Consider the following 23,308-nt stretch of genomic DNA (forward strand, 5'->3'; position numbering starts at 1 on the left):
AGTTTGCAGCTACTACAAAGATCTGCAACCCCCTGAACACTCACCCAGTCCTTCTCATCGAGTTTTGCTGCTTCATTGTACACTTCAATGGCTGCCTTATGCTTCCCCAGGAGAAACCTGCAAAAGGATTGCAATTCTTATGTCTTTCCTGTTTTCAGACCCTGCTGTGCAGCCACTATCACCTTTGCCAGTGAGAAATTATCTTATTTGCTGTATCTCCAGAGATCTGCAGGAGGGGTTTACAATCCCAGCACTGCTCCCTCTGGGGACCAAGGTCATCCATGCTGACACGAGTGGGGATGTAAGGAATGAATGCCCAGGCTCTGCAGCCTGCTTTTGTCTCCAAAGAAAGAGCCAGGTGCCTAACACAACCTTCAGCAACAGAAAAGGATCTGCAGGGTCAGGACAGCACCTGTAGCTCTGGACCTTGAAATCAGTATCACCTTTCTGCCTGGAGCCCAAAGAAAGAGAAAACACAAGAGCAGCCAGGCAGATAACAGAGATTCTGCTTAAAGAACAACCCACGCTTCTGGAAGCCAAGCCAAGTGTTGATAAGGAGGAAACATGTCTGGAATTAAGCAGCCTAAGAGAAAAACAAAGCATGGAAGGTCCTGGGTGGCACAGCCAAGAGAAACAACAAATAAAACACCACTCACAGGGATCGTGCCACCTGCTTGAGGTTGTCAGCGCTTCGGGGGTTCAGAATGGAACATGTCTGGAAAAGTTCAAGAGATTCTTGAATTCTCCCCTCCAAGCGAAATATCAAAGCTGGAAAACAACATAGAGCAGGCAAATGAATCCATTCTCAGCAGGAAAAATGACAGCAGGGAAAGAAGGGGGAGCACACATCTATCACATCAGTGCTCCTCTGGTGTTTGCCCCTCCTGCAGCACCCACAGTTTTGTGTCTGAGGGCAGGACTCTGTGTGCCTGGGGAAATTAAGACACAAAAGCTTTAAGCTTTAAATCATGGGGAATTGCTTGTACAGATGCAATCTGGATTTGTTCCCTCCCCAGCCTCTCCAGGCTGCAGCATGTCCCTGCCAGCAAATCTCCACTGTCCCCCACCATGGCATTTGGAATTGCAATGTCACATTTTGGGAGACATTTTTAAGGGGCCAGAGGCAGGGCAGGAAGAGGAATGCCATCCTTAGAGTAAGGAGTGGGACAATGATCACTGGGGTGGGTAACAAACAGAAAACATGCATCTGTAACAGAATCAAACACACAGCAACACACTGAAGGCCAGGATCCTTTGGGAACCATAACCCAAAGAAGAACTGATGACAAATACAGAGAAAACAGGACATTTAATCTGCCCATTTAATGTGAATATCCCAAATTTCAATACTAAATGGAGCAAGCAAAGGGGAAAAACTGTATTTTTTCCCTATGTTCTATGGGAACATAGGGTGAGCAAATTTCATGGATGAGGGAAATTCTGTTTCCCTCACCTATCCCCTGCATTGTTCTCTGTATCTCAAATCAGGGGTGACCTGCTTTAGTAAAAAGATTTTCAGACATACCTTGGACATAGACAGCATATTCACAGAGCCCTTGGGACTCCTGGAGCTGCTCTTTGATGACAGCCTGGAAGGACAAAATTGTAAGCTCACATCAATTTAACAAAGTTGATTCCAGAGATTTGGTTCCAGCCACAAAAACCACAACCCCACCTCTAACAAGGGCACTGGACCATGACTGGGACAACCACACAGTGCACACAGCAGAGCTCTGTGCCAGGAACACTGTGGCCCTTTCAGTATTGCTCTGTTCATTCCTATTCCCAAAGATAATTAGGAACTACCTGGGGAAAACACCAGGAGGCATCGCTGAAAGCATCCTCTGCTGATAAGGGTATCTACTCCAGGCCCTTTGTGAAGAAATAAATTGAACTGGAGCAACTGCAGCTGAGTGAATGAAAGCCAAAACAACAAATGAGGAGTGAACAGGGAAAAAAAAACCTGATGAAAATGTAAATTCTTGCTGGCTTTATCCACACAGCTCCCAGTGTGGGGTGGCTGCAGCCTGGATATATTCCACAGTCACATCCTTTGGGAGGATGAACACCCTGGACAGGAATCAAGGGCATAATTCTGCTCTGAGACTCCTCTTTTGTGCAGAAGTGGAAGAACACAGGGGTAAGAGTAACTTCTGAGTGACCTGGTGCTTATCTGGCATTCCAGATGTGTATGGCCAGCACCAGCATGCCCTGCCTCTGAGAGGAACAGAAGTGAAGGACCTGAAAACTGAACCTCAAATACAGCACATGGGAGGAAAACTATTACTGAGAAAGTGATTCTTGAGAAGATATTAACTGAGAAGTTACTATTGAGAAGAAGGAAAGTTCTTATTGAAGGAAAAGGAAGAACAGGCCTGAGCTGCTCTTCCCTCACCTGTACCTGCTAATTTATCTATGTAACTCTTTACAAAGTGCATGATTATAAACCACTGTACTCAGAAATAACCAACATCTCCTCAATTCACATGCTCTGGATTGTTCCATCTGCATAAACCTGGATTCTCAGAGCAAGAGAGGGCAATAGAGAGCTATCTTTTAGAGAAATCTGATTAATTCTATAAACCCTAAAAAGTCCCACAGCAAAAGGCCCTCAGCTGAGGAATATGATCTCAAACCCCAGATTTCTTCCCCCAAGTTTATTTAAGGTGCTGATGACAGAATTTAGACACAACTGGCAGCAGACCAAGCAGTCTCTGTGTCATCCCAGGGGATGCTGCAGCTGCAGACTCTCAGGGATGTCTGCCTGGCACTTTGCTCAAGCAGCACTGAAAGGGTCAAAACCACTTTAATGCCTCCACTTTGGGGAGTTGATGTCAGTAAATAAACAGTTTTTAATGGCCTTTTAGTTCATTGAAAATTATGGGAGATTTTAAATTCTGTTAGAGAGGGAGCATTTCAAAGCACTGAGCGGGAAAGAGCAAAATTAATTAACACAACAGGTCATTTGTTTCTCACTGAGACTAAACTGATGGATTTTAACAACACCCAAGCCATCCTGGAATCTTCCAGTTTTACTGCAAAATCACTTTTTTGTGAGCTCTGAGGAAAGGAAAACTGGCCTGCCAAGCAGAGGAGTATTTATTAGCTGTCTTCTCTCGATTTTCCCCTGCTATTTCCTTGCTTCCATGACTGATGAAGACATGGAGACATCAGTGTTGCATTTATATCATCCATTTGTTATTTTCTCTGCTTTCCTGAGCTGCACATATTTTTCTTTTCTGTACTCTGTGATTTCACATCCCATCACAGAAACAATCAACACACAGAATCACACCAAGAAACTCCAGTCAGACCACAAAAAAGGGGAAACAATTTTCTGTTTTGAGGGCTAGTCCAGCCTGTGTTTCTATCTATCAAACCAAGATCTGAGAGGAAATTGCTGTAATGATACAACTCCCTGGCTCTGCTAATTAAGAGCTAAATGAAATTCCTCCAGCCTGCCCATTTCCTAAGCACCTCCAAGGCCTCTCCAGCAGAGGCAAGTCCTGACCAAACTGGTGTTTCAGAAGCCAAAAAGAATTTTCAGATCTTTGCTGCACATGCCAGAATCAGAGTGGCAACTCTTGTCCCCTCCTCCTGCCCATGGGTGCATCATCTTCTTGTGTTCATTTTATCAGAAAAATACACTGTTAAATAAAAATTGCCATTTCCTTTGTCCACTTACCATTATAATTCCAGACCACCAGTTCTAAACTGCTCACCAAGCCCAAGATGAATTAGAGCAAGCCATGGATCATGTATAAAATGAAAGAATTTTGCTCAAGAGTAACCAGGATGTTTTTTATTTACACTTGGTAGTAATGTTTCCCTCAACTGAAGTGTTTTCATAGTGTCCCATCAAGAAACTGCAATGTGGAACTGTGTTATTATCAGTTTGGAAAACCCTATCCATCACTTGGAACAACAGAGGTCTGCAGTTCTTTCCACTTTTCCCCTCCCAGTGACATCCTGAGCTCCCAGACTGCTCCAGAGAGCTGCACCCTCAGATCCTGAAGGCAGCCAAGGATTGGAGAGCACTGAAGTCATTTTACTCATATTTTCTCTTGGTCCCCTTATTCCACAAGAAGTCAGGACAGAGGGTGGTTGGGAAACTGTCAAGAAAACTGTTTTTTCCTTACATCAGTGAAATAATTCCCACATTCTGGAGGCAGCTCTTACCTTACACTCCTCGTAGTCTCTGCGGACGTAGAGCAGATAAATCAACCAGTTCTTCCTCTCCAGGATTGGCAGCTCTGGGGCTGTACATGGAAAATATTCACAGAACAAGGAATCAGACTGAGCAGCAGAGAATCTGGGAGAGACAGTCCCGAGCACCCCAAGTGCCTGCACAAGGCAAGGAATTCAAGAGCTGAAACTGCAATTAATGATTTGACTTGAAGGCTGGAGTGTGGACTTCTAAACAGGGTCTGGTTTTATTCTACTTCTCAAATTCATGGATAAAACACCTTGCTCAGGATAGACACCAAATAAAAGCTCTAAGCTGAAAACTTACACCTTCTGGAAGATGGTCTACTGTGAGGTGTCCCTGCCCACAGCACAGGGTTGGAACAAGATGGGTTTTAAAGTCCCTTCCAACTCAAACCAGTCTGGGATTCTTAAAGATTTGAGGCATCAGCTCCTCCTGGAGCAGATCCTGGAGTAAACAGCTCCACACACACATTTTAATTCAACACTGGTTGCAGGAATTGCATCTTTTTAAATGCACAAGAAGAAGCAGCTCAGAGGAAATGAGCTGGATTCACATTTTGAATCTAGGGCAAAAGAATCAAAGGTCTTAAGATGAATTTCTGGGACTGAATGAGCAGGAAACAGTAGATAAACACAAAAAGAGATAGGAGAGAGGGGGTCTGAAGGTGTGAATAATTTCAAAAGGTCAAACTTAGTTCATTGAATCTGTGAAGGGACTAGGAAACATCACAGGTCTGAGAGACTGAAGCTACTGCAGAAAAACATTTGATGCAGTGGAGGAGGAAGCCTTGTGCTCCAGCATTTCAATGGTGCAGAGCTGGCAGCAGTAATTATGGCAAATCACGGATGGATGTTGCTTAGCGATACCCACGTCGGGTTTACAAGTTGAACACACTGCTGTGCATTTCATTAAGGCTGAGAATGTATTGCCGGGGACTGGAGTCTCCATTCTGAGGGGTAACCATAGCAACTGGCCCAAAAGCTCCGTGTTTGCAAGTCAATATTGTGACACGAGCGAGCGCAGAGGCAAAGGCAGGCGAGGGCTGGGGCAGGGCTGGGGGGACACGGCACAGGGACACTGCACAGGGACACTGAGCAGGGACACCTCCTGCAGCACAGGGACACTGCACAGGGACACGGCACAGGGACACTGAGCAGGGACACGGCACAGGGACACGGCACAGGGACACAGCACAGGGACACTGCACAGGGACACTGCACAGGGACACGGCACAGGGACACTGCACAGGGACACTGAACAGGGACAGAGCACAGGGACACAGCACAGGGACACTGCACAGGACACGGCACAGGGACACTGCACAGGGACACGGCACAGGGACACTGCACAGGGACAGCTCCTGCAGCACAGGGACACTGCACAGGGACACTGCACAGGGACACGGCACAGGACACTGCACAGGGACACTGCACAGGGACACGGCACAGGACACTGCACAGGGACACTGCACAGGGACACGGCACAGGGACACTGCACAGGGACACTGCACAGGGACACGGCACAGGGACACCTCCTGCAGCACAGGGACACGGCACAGGGACACGGCACAGGGACACTGCACAGGGACACGGCACAGGGACACTGCACAGGGACACGGCACAGGGACATGGCACAGGGACACCTCCTGCAGCACAGGGACACGGCACAGGGACACTGCACAGGGACACGGCACAGGGACACTGCACAGGGACACGGCACAGGGACATGGCACAGGGACACTGCACAGGGACAGCTCCTGCAGCACAGGGACACTGCACAGGGACACTGAACAGGGACACTGCACAGGGACACGGCACAGGGACATGGCACAGGGACACTGCACAGGGACACTGCACAGGGACACGGCACAGGGACACTGCACAGGGACACGGCACAGGGACATGGCACAGGGACACTGCACAGGGACAGCTCCTGCAGCACAGGGACACTGCACAGGGACACTGAACAGGGACACTGCACAGGGACACGGCACAGGGACACTGCACAGGGACACGGCACAGGACACTGCACAGGGACACGGCACAGGGACACAGCACAGGGACACGGCACAGGGGGACACTGCACAGGGACACGGCACAGGGGGACACAGCACAGGGACACGGCACAGGGGGACACGGCACAGGGACACTGCACAGGGACACTGCACAGGGACACTGCACAGGGACACGGCACAGGGGGACACGGCACAGGGACACTGCACAGGGACACCTCCTGCAGGGCAGGGACACGGCACAGGGGGACACGGCACAGGGACACTGCACAGGGACACGGCACAGGAACACTGCACAGGGGGACACAGCACAGGGACACGGCACAGGAACACTGCACAGGGGGACACGGCACAGGACACGGCACAGGGACACGGCACAGGGACACTGCACAGGGACACGGCACAGGGACACCTCCTGCAGCACAGGGACACAGCACAGGGACACGGCACAGGGACACTGCACAGGGACACGGCACAGGACACTGCACAGGGACACGGCACAGGGACACAGCACAGGGACACGGCACAGGGGGACACTGCACAGGGACACGGCACAGGGGGACACAGCACAGGGACACGGCACAGGGGGACACGGCACAGGGACACTGCACAGGGACACTGCACAGGGACACTGCACAGGGACACGGCACAGGGGGACACGGCACAGGGACACTGCACAGGGACACCTCCTGCAGGGCAGGGACACGGCACAGGGGGACACGGCACAGGGACACTGCACAGGGACACGGCACAGGAACACTGCACAGGGGGACACAGCACAGGGACACGGCACAGGAACACTGCACAGGGGGACACGGCACAGGACACGGCACAGGGACACGGCACAGGGACACTGCACAGGGACACGGCACAGGGACACCTCCTGCAGCACAGGGACACAGCACAGGGACACGGCACAGGGACACTGCACAGGGACACTGCACAGGGACACCTCCTGCAGCCCTTTGGAGGCAGCAGAGGCACCCCCGGACAGGCGGGCCCAGCTCCAGCAGCACAGAGCAGAGGGTGACACTGGGGAGCCCAGGGGCCCTTTGCCATCAGAGGTGAGGAAGAAGGAACCCTGCAGGGGGAAGGGCTGGTGCCAAGTGTAATTATCTTTTGGAATGGCTGAGCTTTAATTGCTTCTGGAGCACACCAGGCTCTTCCTCATAACCCACATCAAGTCCAGTTTCTCTTACAGCTCCTAAATCCAACATCCTTTAGGGAAAACATTTCACAAAGCCATTTTTATTTTCTTGGTTTCCAGAGCACACCAGGCTCTCCCCCCATAACCCACATCAAGTCCAATTTCTCTTAGAGCTTCTAAATCCAGCATCCTTCAGCTGTTGAATTTGGAAAACATTTCACAAAGCCATTCTCATTTTCTTGGTTTTTCTTTCTTAAATTCCAGAGTATCCATCTAGATTTGTATTAGAGATGAGAATTAAATGTGCACACTAGCAATTTAAGGTCAAATAGCTTCTAAAGAAGGTTCAACTACCCTAAAACAAATAGAAGGCTTACAGTCCAAACAAAAAAGTAATCCAAACACACAAAAGAGTAATCCAAACAAAAGAGTAATGCAAACAGGCTGAGCTCACAGAAATGCACAGATCAGAGATCCAAACATTCCCAAATTCTGCTCTGCTGTGGAGTATCCAGATCTTTGTAAGTCAAGCATTTTAATAAGCATGTTCCTAGATCAGATTAATTGATTTCTGATAGCTTTATGTTTCCCATTTGTCCTTTCACATGTTTCACATCTGAAGCCCATTCAGGGGCTACCAAATTCACTGACACTCTGTAATTACTTCCCTGGGCAGGTTATTACCAGTGCCAGGGTGTGACAGACACACAGCACCTGGGGGTGCTGGAAATGCTCTGTCCCATCCCTGAAGTGCCCAAGGCCAGCCTGGATGGGGCTTGGAGCACCCTGGGACAGTGGAAGGTGCCCAAGCCCATGGCAGGGGGTGGGATCAGATGGGTTTAAGGTCCCTTCCAACCCAAACCAGCCTGGGATTGTGTAAAAGCAGCTGGAGTCGTGTGCCCTTCCTGCCTGGCATCTCCTGGTGCCACCATCTGATATAAAACACCAAACCTGACACACCTGGGCACTGCCCACCCTCTTCTGTAAGTATGGATTTAAAGACAGACACTGCAAACTCTGTGTACCCATCTACATTGCACTAACTGAAGTATCCTTTACCATTCTGTGCCTATTAATACAAATTAGAAAATCCTGCAGCTGTCTGAAATGAGGAATAGTCAAAAGAGCTCCAGACACACCCCACAGGTCTCCAACCATCTGTTCATGCCTTACTGGGAAGGTAAAAAGTGCCATTAAAGGTTAAAGTATACACCAGCATTGTGGGCTAAGATAAGATACCAGCACAGCAGAGAGGGGATGGAGGATTGCTTGTTTAATTCCTGAAGGAAGGAGCCTTTTCACACTTATGAGACAAGAAGGATGTTGTACTCCACTCCCACACCATGGAAACGCCTGCTGGGAGCAGGAATGGGAAGGAAGAAATGCTGAACATCAGACTGAGGGCTGAGCACAACATCAGGGGAAGGGGAAAATCCAAGGATTTATTTGCCTAAAAGTGCTGGGATGGAGAGAAAATGGAGAAGTGGAAAGGCACAGTGAGCCCCAGGAGTGAGCACTGCTGACATCTGCAGATAAAGCAGCTCTGCTTCCCCAGGGATGCACCTGTGAGCTGAGGAAAACTCTGTGTGATTGGGGAAACACAGGCAGATTTTATGCTCCTAAAAGTCACTTGGAAACAGCAACAATTGAGGAGACACAAATCCCTTTTTTTCTTCTTTCTCCCTAAGACAAGCAAATTGAAAGCAGACAAACAATTCTGATGTTTTTCAAAATCTGTGACAAAATTCATGGTTAAATTTGACACAGGAACATATGTGATCCCCCCAAAAATGGCTGTGGGAACTCAAGGATTACTACCAGGCTCTGTGCTCTATTCAGATGCAGAAAAAAATAATGGAAGTTATTTATATACCTCTCCAGAGCCTCAACCACTTAATGTGCATTCCTGCTTTCCCACAAAGCAGTGGATACCTGCTCCTGGTGCATTTATCTCCCTGAGGTTTGCTCCCTCAGCCTGCTGATAAGGGCTGTCACAGTGCAATGGGTCATTCTCCTGAAGAAAATGAAAATACAAATGCCTGTTAATTTGGGTCTCTAGCTCCAGAGAAAAGGAATAAAACACCTTCTTCAATATATGGACCTTCAGGATTTTCTCCTGTGTCACTGCTGGATGAAGACACACTTTTCTTTGTCACTTCTAGCAATAATCCCAGGCACTGCAAAGGTTGGAGAAGTGTGGTTTAGATCCTTCTAGCAGTGAAGAAACAAAAAGCCATTATTTGCTGTAAATCAATCTGCCCAAAGGCCAGCCCAGGAAAACACAATCATCAAAGAACTTGGTATCTACATCAAAAAGAGTTTATAACTTGCATAATTGTCTTTCAGCCTCTCTTTTGTGGGACCACAAAAGTCCTGTGCCAGGGAGTCAGCCACCAAAAATATGATTAAATGCCTTTGAAGTGTGTTTTGATTGAATTCAAAAGGGAATCCATCTGATCCCCTCGCTGGCCAGTGATTGATTGCACCAGCCACTTCCAGCAAGGTGATTTTTCTTCCTGACAATGCTCCTTTAAGGAAGCCACTGGAGCAGAAACCCTGACAGAATCACAGCAAGATCATCAGGTTTGTATCTGTGCTGCTCTATCATCACTCTTCCCTTTATTCCTCCTCTTATAGATTTTCTCAGAGGACTGGAAAAAAATAATAATGACTTATTCCCTTTTGTGTAAACCTCCCTAGGTAATTATTTTGTGCTTGCATCTTCATATTGGGTAATTATAGCTTAGGGATGAACTATCAAACAGTGAGGTTTAGATTTAATAAAAGGGCTTTAAATTGCTGTAAAAACAAGAGGGGGAAAAAGGCCCCAGAAGCTCCTATGAGATTTCATGGGGGAAATGATTGCTAAAGCACCAGCAGGAAGAAGTGGCTCAAGAAAAAGTTTTAGTCATCTCAGAGAGAAAAAACCAGTTCAGAGCCCAGCCCTCCTTCCAATCCAGATCATTGGAAAGGGTCCAAGCCCCAGTTCACCCCTTCCAGCTCTGAACCCAACCTGAGCAAGAGCAGCAAAGGGGCAAAAGACTCAAGACACAAAGAACTAGTTTTGGCCCAAAATCCCCAATAACCTAAAGCACACCTAACACACAGCACAAAGAGAGGACAGAAGAGCTTTGCAAAGGCAGTTAAATAGAAGTATTTTTATTTTTTTATTCTGCAGTAGCTTCCTGAGCCACAGCCTGGATCCATTGTGGAAGGTACCACATATGTGGGATAGGTTTTCCAACAGGATTCAGCTGTCCCTTTCCAAATTCTAATTCAAAATTCCATGGTGCAAAACAGCATCATCCAAGAACAGAGATATTTTCAAACCTAACAAACACCCAGGCAGTGCCTCAATCCTCTATTGTGACATTTTGATAGTGAGGCAGCAGAAGCACAAAAGAACATCATAAAATGAATCAGAATCCCAGGATGGTTTGGGTTGGAAGGACCTTGAAGATAATCAAGTCCTACTCCCCTGCCATGGGCAGAGACACCTCCCATTACCCCAGGCTGCTCCAAGCCCTGTCCAACCAGACCTTGGGCACTGCCAGGGATGCAGGGGCAGCCACAGCTGCTCTGGGCACCCTGTGCCAGGGCCTGCCCACCCTCACAGTCAACAATTCCTTCCCAATATCTATATCTAAATTCATTATTAAATTTGACACAAGAACGTATCTGATCCCCCCAAAAATGGCTGTTGGAAGTAAAGGATTATTACCAGGCTCTGTGCTCTACTCAGATGCAGAAAGAATTAATGGAAATTATTTATACACCTCTCCAGAGCCACAACCATCTTAATCTTGAAGCCCCATCCAGCCTGGCCTTGGACACTCCCAGGGATGCAGGGGCATCCACAGCTGCTCTGGGCACCTGTGCCAGGGCCTGCCCACCCTCCCAGCCAGGAATTTCCTCCCAGTATCCCATCCATCCCTGCCCTCTGGCAGTTTCAAACCACAGCACCTTGCTCTGTAGAAGTCAGAGCAGCAGCAGGGCTGTGGCAAAGAGAGATGCAGGTTTTCAGCTCCCATCACCGGGCCAGGCTCGCTGGGACACACAGCAGGACTGGATGGGTTTGGACATTCAATCCCCACTTCCAAGGCATCCTGGTCATTGCCTTAATGGCAAACTCCCAATGGCACAAAGACAACCCAGCTGTCCATTCCTGCCAGGATCTCCAGCACTGCCACTCCCAGAGCCTGGGGAAGGTGCAGCCATAGCTGTGGTCAGAGCCCAGACACAGCTCTGTGCTCTCCTACCCATTTAAATAAACATGCACAGGGAGGATGAGCCCATCTGTGCTGTCTCCTTTTTGCCTTGAGCTTCACAAGCTGCCAACGCCAGGAATTCCGCTCCCGTTTGGAAATCCAGTGTCAGGGAGGGAATCAGCATCTTCTGGGCAAAAATGACATTAAAATAAAGGGCACACACTCCAACAGCTCTGCAGGGAATTTCTGAAACAAGGTATGATAATGGAGAGAAAGCATTTGTAAGCTCTAGTATCAATCTTCTTATCAAGATTTAAAACTCACAGACTGCCTCGGTGTGAGAAGAGCATCCTACAAATTTCTAGCAGAGCCAAATTTGACAAGAAATCCTCTTCCTTCCTCAGACTTTTACTGAGACTGTGGCAGTATAAATACATTAGAGCTTTGAAAGAAAACTAGCACAGGAACATTGCTCTTCCTACGCCCAGATCCATCCTGGGAGTTTGAAAATGGAGCTGTTAATGTATTCAAAACTCAGTAATAATGAAAAATAACCCCAAATCCCAGCACTCAGAAGAGGCTCCACGAGCTGTATTTCACTCACCATGTGTGAAGGAATATATGTGAGAATAGAGGTTTTTGTATGCACAAATCCCTCTAAAATGGATATAAACAACAACAACAAAAGGACCAGCTTTACACTGCAGCAATTCTCTGTTTAATCCCTTTTCCCTGTGTTTTCCTGTTTGCAAATTGTTGCTGGAGCACCTTTAAATCAAGCCCTGGAGCTGTGTGGTTGCAGGTTATTTACAGTCAGCTGGGGTTAATAAAACTCCTCACACAGAGCCCGGCACTGGCTGGAGCTGTAACTCATGCCCAGAGCTGCCTCCCACAGTTTAACAGCTCCACGAGGCGCAGGGAAAGCTGGAAGGAGCCTGCAAAACAGAGGTTTAAACAACAAAAAAAACCCACATTTCTGACTCTCCACCTCCCCCTGCAGGAAAATTAGCCAGGGATAGATGAAAGACTTCAACGTTGTATCTTAAATCTGATTTATGCTCCAGGGCATGGGGAAGAAGGGGCATTTTCTCTTGCTACTATGCACTGCATAAATCTCATTGAGTTGCTTACTCAAGATTTGTGGTTTTTTTCTGAGTTAAGGCATTTAGAGTTCTGAGTTACTCCAAAGAAAGATGGTTTCCTTTATGAAATAAATACCCTGATTATTCAATTAATTTGCCATATAAATAGAATTGATTTATTTAATTATTTGTGTTCTACTACATCCTGCTCAAGTTCAACCTGAAGGTGAAGTGGGGTAATCTGTAAATAAACACACACTTGTCACCCCCCTGGATATCCCAGTAACAGTGAGGCTCCCAGGGCAGAACCAGTTTGGTCACTGGGAAATCTCTGACAGCAGCAGGAGCTGCTGAGATATCACTGGGCAGTCCTCAGTCCATCTGGGGGGATGAGATCTGCACACATCTTTAACACAAATACATGATCCTGATCATTACTCCATTACAAGTTTATATCAAGCCTGATAATGCTCAATTCAAGTCTAAAATTTGATTCAAACAAATAACACTGGAGAGAGGTTTAGTAACAAAAACCTTTAAAAAGAAATTTGAAAAAGTATGGCTTTTCTGAAAAATGAGAACTGAAAGTCTGTTTGCTCTTCATGAGCCAATTCTGACCATCAGTGCTGACTGCTGAGCAGAGATGTGCTCAGAACAGAGGAAAACCAAAAAATAGGGGAAAAAACCAAAAACCAGGCTACTTTATATGGCAGTTCTCAAGTCCCTGAGGATGCAGACACCACATTTGGAGATACTCAAGGATCCAAGTCCTAGTATGACATCCCAACTCCTCTCTGTTTAAATCATGCTCTGCTTGCTGCCTTGTGCTCTTGTAGGCAAGGTGAGGTCTGAGCCCTCTCTGGGTGTGTGCTCCCAGATTTGGGGAGCAGAGCACACCCTGGCAAAGGCATGGCAATAAAATCCCTCATGAACAGCACAGGTGGCCTGAGATACTGCTGCCTCCTCACTGCCTCCTCCCACAGCAACACTGGCATGGGAGATATTTCCCCCACAAAGTGGCTGCAGGCATTCCCAAAATAACCAGCTTCTCATTAATTCCAGCATCAGGAACTGGAAGTAGTTTGGGGATTTCCAGTTCTAATCCCTCCTCTGGCTTTAATTCCTATGCTTAGTCTTTTTCTGTCTATAGCATGAGGTATTTTAAATGAAAATTGAAACTAAAATAGTTGTAAGGCATTTGTAAGAAAAGCTTTTCCTTTAGAAAGCAAAATAAAATTCCAGCATGGAGAGGACCAGCATCCAGCCACATCAGTCTTTGAAATTTCCCATTCCATAAGGAATAGCACCTAGAACCTGTCCTCACTTCATCCACTGCCAAGGAATGTTACACTGAAGGAATATTATAAGAACATAGATATATTTACACAAAAAAATATAGAAGTATTGCAAACATTTCAATACTCCTTACACAAGACTCTATAGTTTGAGTTCTTCCAGCCTCATTGCCTCAGGATGAAGTTTTCCAGGAGGGAAATCCCAGCCTACCCCAGGATGAGCATTTGCTGTGCACCTTCACTCTTCCCTACTGCTCAAATGTGTTAATGACACAGTCTTTAATTACACAGCCACAGAAGCACACTCTGCCTCCCTCTAATTAGAAGCATAAAAATGAATCACAGTCATGCAGGGGATGAAATTATTGAGAATTATGAATAAACCAGTGACAAAATCCCAGGACTTGCAGTGTGTGTAATGCAGCTGGAAGCGTTGGCAGTGAAGGGGACAAGCCCTGCAAGGAGTGAATGGAGATATTTTTTATTCAAAAAACCTCCAGTGAGCTGCTCCTTGCTCAACATGTCCTGTCATTCCTGTGCCACAGATGCTGCTGGAGAGCTGGGCTAAGTGTAACAGGTGATTCTGTCACCAAAAACTCAGATGCTCAAATTCCAGCGGCACAGACATTGGGAATTCTGACTCTTGAGTGAGCTGCATCTCCTTCCAGCCTCTGAACATGAAGCTGTGAGTGAGTTCCCTTGGTCTCCAAGGAAGAGGCATCCTTAGGAAGGGATGGATCCCAGCCCAGGTGGCTGGGAGGGGTCAGGGAATGGCACAGATGCCCTTTGCACTGACTACACATGGAACACGAGTGATCTGCTGAGACTTGCTCTGCATCAGAGATGTCTCAGTGCAGAGAGATGAATCCCACCCTTCCTAAATTTGTCACTTGCTATTTTTACAGAATTATTTTTAAATTCCCACCAGGAGATGCTATTTTATCTGTATGCAGCACGCCAACAAACTGCAGCTGAAGGCTTCTGTTGTGGTGTGAAGCAATGGGTGGCAGCTGGGCTTCAAAATCAGAAAACACTTGCCTGGCACCAAGGACTTTCAAAGAAGCTTCAAAAAATGAATTTACCTGTTTTAAAAACTGCCACTAAAATGTTCCCTGCTGTGCTGCCTGCAAAGGATTCCCTGCTCCTCTCAGCACAGATATTAATATACACACACAAGAGGGCAGAGCTGTGCTAGCACATTCCAATTTAAATATTACCAGTTCTTTGCAGTGCAGGGATTACTGGGTTGTTATTCTGGGGAGAAGAGGATGAAGAGAAGGATATTATAGAATTTAATTACCCAGAAATGCTAATCCATTTTTTAATCTCACTACTCCAAACTAGCAGCTGCATCAGATCCTGAGCATCACACACAGCACTCACTGCTCCCCACTTATCGGCGAGATGGAAATACCCAAGTCTCTTACATAAAACAATGATGTAATTACCAACTAATCTAGCTTATTTAGGAACCAATTTCTTCCCACAAGGTTGGGGGTTCAAATGGACTAAAAGATCTTGGCTTGCATGTGGCCAAATGGAAGGGAGTGGGTATGGAGAGATAAGGGCTGGATTGGCTCCCTCCGACCATGACATTCCCACTGAGGCCTTTTCTTTCTGACACACTTAGAAGTATTAATTAATTTAACTCAAGGGGGTTGTTTTTATCTGGATTTCTCAGGCAGCTTCACTCTTACAAGTTCAAAGGCAGCTTTGAAGCCAGCTCAAAGAATGGATTTATATTGATTTAAGAAACTGTACCAGAAATTCAGAAATGATCAGCACTGCAAGTGCATGGAATCGACTCCACGGCGTGGAGAGTTCCTGCTCTTCAGATTAAATACTCACAGAATCCCTTAAAACATCTGCAGGAGCAGGAGGGATCCCCACTGGTTCATCTGCACAAGCAGGAGCCTCCCAGAGAGAGACAACACAGCTCATCAAAAGCCACTTACCTCTTTCTGCATAATCTGAGCATTATTTATTATTATTTATTGCAGTATTATTTATTAGCACTATTAACAGCCACATTTTGAGATTGTTTATTGGCACTTCCTAACCAGAGCCACCACCCACCAGGCCAAGCAGTGCATTGTAATATATCCATTTATATGATACTTTTCATTTCATGTCTCCAAATGTTTTGTTAACCAAAAGCCTGCAGCATCCAAAGCCTGTCACTGGATATTAGGCCAAGCTTGTGGTTGATAAATGGAAAGCAACAAAAGCCAGAGCACTTTGCCAAAGGTCACAGACAAATCCTTCCTTCAAACCCTAGAAAAAAACATACCCCAAAAAATACCCCAGTGCCCAGGCCCAGGAGAACACTTGATGTCTGCTCATAGTTTTATGGGGTTTTCATTTTGAAAATGATTTACCTGACCCTTCCTGTGGTAAGTGTAGAGGTGGTTGATGACAATTCAGAATTCTCATTCTTGACAGATTAATGGATTTTTAGGACAAGTTCTTCCCAGTGATTCAAGCAAAATCAATTTTGCTTCAGTGAGTTTATTATACTGTGTACATATTTAGGGTTCTACCTTGTCATTAAAACACCATCAGTGCATCTCAGAAAGTCTGAGGTCTCATATTCATGTAGAAATCCAAATGCATTTAAAATTGTCCCATTAACCTCTGAACTGTTATTAGATAAACACGAGCTCAGAACTTTCAATCGAAACGTTTTTCCCACAATAAAGGGAAATAAATTTGAGTTATGTTCCATAAAAATCAACAATATAAGCTGGTAAAAGCAATTCTCCACTCCAGTACCATCAGATCCTATAAAATTATTTGATTTGCCTGTGTGGGAAAAAGAAAGTGAGAATTTGGGAGACAGCCTATCTCAATTCCAAACCAGCAAAGCATTTAGGAAAATACCTGATTAATTTAGAATGCAGGAGGGAGATTAAAACCCCATCTCAGCACACTGACATTAACTCCTTCAAGGAACAGAGCTTGAATTTATTTATTCCACCCTCAGTTGCTTGGGGATCAACAGGGTTATGGATGGAGCAACAAAGGGAACTGGTTTTGGGAGCAGCTCTCCCAACAGGGGATAAAGGACAAAATAATGAATGCTGCTCCTGTGTCAGCTGCTGAGGGACAATTGTCACCAGGGGTGGCCACAGATACTTGGAGGGAGTCACCTCCACCTGTGCTGTTAATTCAGGTCATTGCATGGAGAGATTTCAGACCTGATTCCACCAACCCCATCTGCTCCAGAACCTTGCTGAACACTCCTCCTCTTCCTCAGGGCCGGCCTGCCCACAGGCCAGACCCTCCCAAATCCCAACTTTAGGGCTTTGGCAGCCACACATGGTGGATCAGCTACTCCATGAACAAATCCCACCTCCAAACTCAACATTATCCTTCTAAGAGCCAAACAATGCAGTTGCTAAACTCTGCTTGTAGGTTCCACCTTTTCTTGGCTCACAGGCAGGATCATGGGAGGAAAGCAGAAAGAGGGAGGGGAAACTGCTCAATTCAGGTTCAATGTATCCAATGGAAAGCAAGGAACAGTGAGGGAAAGCTCCAAAATTCAAGTTCAATATATCCAATGGAAAGCAGGAAACAGTGAGGGGAAAGCTACAAAATTCAGGTTCAATCTATCCAATGGAAAGTAAGGAACAGTGAAAGGAAGCTGCTCAATTCAGTTTCAATATATCCAATGGAAAGCAAGAATAGAGAGGGGAAGCTCTTCAATTCAGGTTCAATGTATCCAGTGGAAAGCAAGGAACAGTGAGGGGAAGCTCCAAAATTCAGGTTCAATCTATCCAATGGAAAGCAAGAATACAGAGGGGAAGCTCCTCAATTCAGCTTCAATATATCCAATGGAAAACAAGGAACAGTGAGGAGAAGCTCCTCAATTCAGGTTCAATCTATCCAATGGAAAGCAAGGAACAGTGAAAGGAAGCTGCTCAATTCAGGTTCAATATATCCAATGGAAAGTAAGGAACAGTGAGGGAAAGCTCCAAAATTCAGGTTCAATATATCCAGTGGAAAGCAAGAATAGAAAGGGGAAGCTCCTCAATTCAGGTTCAATATATCCCAAGGAAAGCAAGGAACAGTGAGGGGAAAGCTACAAAATTCAGGTTCAATGTATCCAGTGGGAAGCAAGGAACAGTGAGGGGAAGTTCCTCAATTCAGGTTCAATATATCCAATGGAAAATAAGGAACAGTGAGGGGAAGCTACAAAATTCAGGTTCAATATATCCAAAGGAAAGCAAGGAACAGTGAGGGGAAAGCTACAAAATTCAGGTTCAATATATCCAATGGAAAACAAGGAACAGTGAGGAGAAGTTCCTCAATTCAGGTTCAATGCATCCAATGGAAAGTAAGGAACAGTGAGGGAAAGCTCCAAAATTCAAGTTCAATATATCCAATGGAAAGCAGGAAACAGTGAGGGGAAAGCTACAAAATTCAGGTTCAATATATCCAATGGAAAGTAAGGAACAGTGAAAGGGAGCTGCTCAATTCAGGTTCAATGTATCCAATGGAAAGCAAGAATAGAGAGGGGAAACTCCTCAATTCAGGTTCAATATATCCAGTGGAAAGCAAGGAACAAGTGAGGGGAAGCTACAAAATTCAGGTTCAATGCATCCAATGGAAAATAAGGAACAGTGAGGGGAAAGGTACAAAATTCAAGTTCAATATATCCAAAGGAAAGCAAGGAACAGTGAGGGGAAAGCTACAAAATTCAGGTTCAATATATCCAATGGAAAACAAGGAAGAGTGAGGAGAAGTTCCTCAATTCAGGTTCAATGTATCCAATGGAAAGCAAAGAGCAGTGAGGGGAAGCTACAAAATTCAGGTTCAATATATCCAGTGGAAAGCAAGGAACAGTGAAAGGAAGCTGCTCAATTCAGCTTCAATATATCCAATGGAAAGTAAGGAACAGTGAGGGGAAAGCTACAAAATTCAAGTTCAATATATCCAGTGGAAAGTAAGGAACAGTGAGGGGAAGCTCCAAAATTCAGGTTCAATGTATCAAACCTGCATTGCTGAAAACGTGGCCTTCTGTTAAAGCTACAAACCTCAGGTGTGTATTTTGTCATTCCAATGATTTTTGGCAAATTTGAGACTCCATTCTCAGAAACACACATTTAATGCCTCACTCCTGCCCAGTACAAAGACAGACAAGCTGGAAAGGCTGAATGCAGCACTGTGATGGTCAATGGCTTGGTCCCACTCTGCTACACCTGTGTGCAACCACATCATCCATTATTGCTCTATTTGGGCAGGAATTTTACCCACACCAAACTGTTCATATGGTCTCTGCATTTCACAGAAAACACTGACACTAAAGCTTTATCCTGCTTGAAAACACAATGCCAATATAAAATGGCAATTTGCTGCAACGGAAAGTGGCCATTCAATGTTTAAAATGCCAGTTTAAAATAAGTTTAGCAGTACTTTTCTGTTCAAACACCACTGATGTAGCCTGGCTCCTAAAGTTCACCGTAATTCTCCTCAGCCAAACTAAATTGGGATGAAATATTTAATTAAGATGTTCTACAAATATTCTATTAAAAAAACACAGCTGTCATGGGAAATAGATGCTGCTCTTTCCTGCCAAATTCCACCAAAAAATATCCAACATCCTTTCGTTCTCCCTCCTCCTCTTTTTCATGCCCCCAGTCCCCCACCCACACACAGAGGACACTGTTACATCACTCCAAGTGCAAATCTTTTTGCTGCCCTCATTTCCCAGAGATTAACGATCAGGCAGCTCAAATCAGCTTTCCCAGCTGCACTGAAGTCAAATATTAAATGGCAAAGCCCAAAGGCTTTGAAGGCATTTCAGTCTGTGTGTGCCAGGCCTGGAGGTGCCTCAATTTACCTTAAAGGACAGAAAAGAGAATTACAAAAGTCACGGGCTAGAGGATTTTTTAAGAAATCATCCTGGTTTACTTGGAGTCAAGGGTTGTGTCAGTGTAAAAGGGAGATCCAGAGGCACAAATGAATGGGATTGCACAAGGAGGCAGAGCAGGGTGGGGGTTATGGAGGATGAGATGGGAGTCATAACCTTTATAGGAAAGGCTAGAGATGAAATAGCTCACCAGGGAGCCCATCAGTGCCTCCATGGAAGTCACACTAATTGCCTCAAAGTAACCAATTTAGAGTCATTTCAGAGCAATCATTGCTCTGAAAGAGTTGAGGGTCAAGATAAAAGTAAATTTGGGAGTTATTTTTACTTTCTTTTCTCCTCAGCTCTGGGCAAGCTCCCAAAGAGTTCTGGGCTTGTGCTGAGCCATCTCCAGGACTGCAAGGGCTGCAATTCTCCTACAGGAACTGGGACCATGCAAGGTTGACCTGAGCTCCCCAAAAGCAAAGGGGTTTTTGCAGCTTCCCAAGGCCTTCATGCAGGACAAAGAATCCAGTTTGTCATTGCAGAGTGTCACTGCAGTGCCCAGCTGCCAGTCTAACTCCTCTTCACTGCCAGCATCATCTCAAGGCAGGCTCCATCCCATTCCCCATCAGGAATACTGTGCCAGGGCAGAAAATGGCCAAAGGACTCTGCTCACCAGTGAGGGTCCCTGAATGCACAGGAGGACTGCTCTGGCACTGGGAGGAAATATTCCTAATTCAAATCTGAATTGTGCGCTCAAGAAAGGAGAATCTATCAAAAACCAGCCCAAAAGCTCAGCTCAGGTAGGCACAGAAGCTGTGCAGTGAGCACAGCTGGGCTGGAAGGGGAGCAGTGCACAGAGAAGGGAACACTTTGTGTGTGTCAGGACAAGTCCTGCCCAAGGAATGAGGGGAACAGAAAAGGAGAGGCTGAAGAATTTACCAGGTCCCTCAAAAAACAGCAGGATTTGGTCAAACATTTGGAACCAACAACAGAAATTGTACCTGTTCCAGTTCAGATTCAACCAAGACTTCAAAATCAACAATTTGCACTGAGTGAATTAACACATTTTCATTATTAAAAAGAGACAAGCAAAAGCAAATAAATGATAATTAAAATCACAACCTGCCTGATTTGATATCACTTTTACTTCAAAAATTGGAATATGTGACATAAAAAAAACCCACAAGACAGAATGTTTGCTCCCAAGATTATTTCCAGAGCAAGACATCATTCTGAAGACCCAAACCAAACCTGTTACTATTTGAGAGGATAAATGAGTATCAAACCCATTAACAGCCCCACAAGTGAGTACACAATAAAATAAACACTCTCCCAGATTATAAGCAAACATGATACAGGCTGTGGCTATGGCAAGTCAGCCAGGAACAGCACTGAGCTCACAGAGACCCTGGAAAAATACTGGTACTCAGCAAATTACAGTCTAGACAGTCTCCCCTTTTCCCAGAGGACATTTATTTCCTCCTAGACAGCTGCAAACACTACAGAAGAAACCTTTAAACCAACCTGCCCAAGAAACACAATCACATCTTCAAACAAACCTTTTTTAGGACGAGGTTTTGTTGGCTCTGTAGCCGCTGGCGATGGAGAAACCTGAAAAGACAGAAACCAGGAGTAGTAAATAGACCAGGCAAGGGTTCTTGAAGCTCTGTTCCAGAAAATAATCAGAAAGGACAACTGGCAAATCCCACAGGAGGGCATAAAAATAGCAGCATTGCTGCTGGACAAACTCTGCCCTGCCAAGCAAGGCAGAGATTTCTGATTAAATAAACACCCCCATTGTGCAGCACATCCCTGTTGTGGGGTCACTTCTGATCACCTGCATCCCAAAGTGATCTTTACCTTGCAAAAAAAAAAAAACAATACTGGAGCATTTAAGGACCTAATTAGAGATCACAGAGAAAATAAGTCAAAGGCATTTATCATCAAACATTTATGAAGTTAATTAGGGCAAAGCTGTTCCTGGGAATCATCTGAGTGCACAGGATGTGAGCACAGGGATGTCCCATCACATGGAGGGCAGGGAACCTCCCCCAGCAAACACTGCCCAGAGCTCCCAGTCCATGGAAAATACATTAATTTTATATGATTGTCTTACTTTGCATCAGCCATCAAACCTTCATGGAAGAGAAATGGACTTACACGGGAAAGTATTTTTATTTTTCCTTCTGATTTTTGGGAAGACACAACACAGGATTTTATACACCTGTGTCACTTTCCCTCTCCTTAATAAATAATTTTTAAAATCAGAGATTCAGACAATCTTTGTTCCTTGCAATGTTTTGGGAACACTTTCTAGTTGCATCTTTTTCTTTACTGGAGATGGGGCAGATCAGAGAGGCTGAAACATGAAAAATAACCCAAGAAAGGCTCTTCCTTTTTTTTTTTAACTGTTTACTTTTTCGTTTTTTAACAGTTTCTAAAATTTTAATAACTTTTCAGATTCCTATTGTGAAAAACTGAACTAGATTTTCACGGATTTACCCTACTCTGAGCACTGAGGTTATTCCTCAGCAGGAATAATCAGCACAATCACCTCATTTTTTTACGTATTGCAATTTTTTTTTTAATCTGCACACCCATCATTCTGAGTCCTCTCACTCTGCTAAGACTTTCCTGGAGTTTCTCCTATTTCCTCCTCACCTGAGTAACTTTGTACCCGTCCTTTTGTCCAGGTAATTTCTAAGAACACTGAACAACCCAGGCCTGGTACTGACCACTGAAGGGCTCCACAGCAACCACTCTCCACCTCAAAAAATTAAATAATTATGGAATGGCTTGGGTTGGAAGGATCTTAAAGATCATTTTGTTCAGTCCTCTGCCATGGGCAGGGACACCTTCCACTGTCCCAGGCTGCTCCAAGCTCCATCCAGCCTGGCCTTGGGCACTGCCAGGGATGCAGGGGCAGCCACAGCTGTGCCAGGGCCTGCCCACCCTCACAGTGAACAATTCCTTCCCAATATCCCATCTAACCTTTTCCACTTTTAGCCATTCCCTGTGTGCTGTCCCTCCATCCCTTTTCCCAGTCCCTCTCCAGCTCTCCTGGAGCCCCTTCATGCCCTGGCAGGGGCTCTGAGGTCTCTCCGAGCCTCCTTTTCTCTGCACACCCCCAACTTCCTCAGCCGCTCCTTGTGCTGCAGCCCCTTCCCCATCTCCTTTACTTTTCCCCTATTCCAGCACCTAATAATCCACAATTAATGTTGATTACCTCAGCACAGGCTGAAGTTCCCTGACGTTTTGCATACCAAGTGTGCAGATTAAAAACTCGCTCTTCAAAAGAACTTCCCGCCGCCGCTGCCACCCCTCACTTCCCTTCACGTCCCCTCCCGTCCCTCTCTCCCCTCTCCCCTCACCGTGGCGTCCTGAGGCTCCGCCATGGCCGCGGCGGGCCGGGGTTGCCATGGCGACCGCCGCCACTTCCGGCGCGGCCATGGCGCGCGGGGCACGGCGGGAAGGTGGCAGCGGGAGGACTGTCCCCCCTCC

General features: G+C 45.9%; 1 protein-coding gene across 3 annotated transcripts in view; it reads right to left on the reverse strand.

The window, feature by feature from the left end:
- The window catches only part of BBS4 (Bardet-Biedl syndrome 4), a 43,771-nt gene extending 20,463 nt beyond the window's left edge, over positions 1-23,308 (reverse strand). The window contains exons 1-6 of one of the 3 annotated variants that reach the window (XM_074549637.1): positions 23,179-23,308; positions 21,367-21,418; positions 4,180-4,259; positions 1,526-1,589; positions 657-768; positions 45-117 (exon numbers count right to left, since the gene is read on the reverse strand). In XM_074549637.1, coding sequence (XP_074405738.1) covers positions 45-117; positions 657-768; positions 1,526-1,589; positions 4,180-4,259; positions 21,367-21,418; positions 23,179-23,202 — 405 coding nt within the window. In that variant the 5' untranslated portion in view covers positions 23,203-23,308. Of the gene's footprint in view, positions 1-44; positions 118-656; positions 769-1,525; positions 1,590-4,179; positions 4,262-21,366; positions 21,542-23,033; positions 23,145-23,178 lie in introns of those variants that run through there. The other 2 variants (XM_074549636.1, XM_014269347.3) reach the window with 2 other exon arrangements.

The sequence above is a fragment of the Zonotrichia albicollis genome, chromosome 11 (assembly GCF_047830755.1).
Source record: "Zonotrichia albicollis isolate bZonAlb1 chromosome 11, bZonAlb1.hap1, whole genome shotgun sequence".
NCBI lineage: Eukaryota > Metazoa > Chordata > Aves > Passeriformes > Passerellidae > Zonotrichia > Zonotrichia albicollis.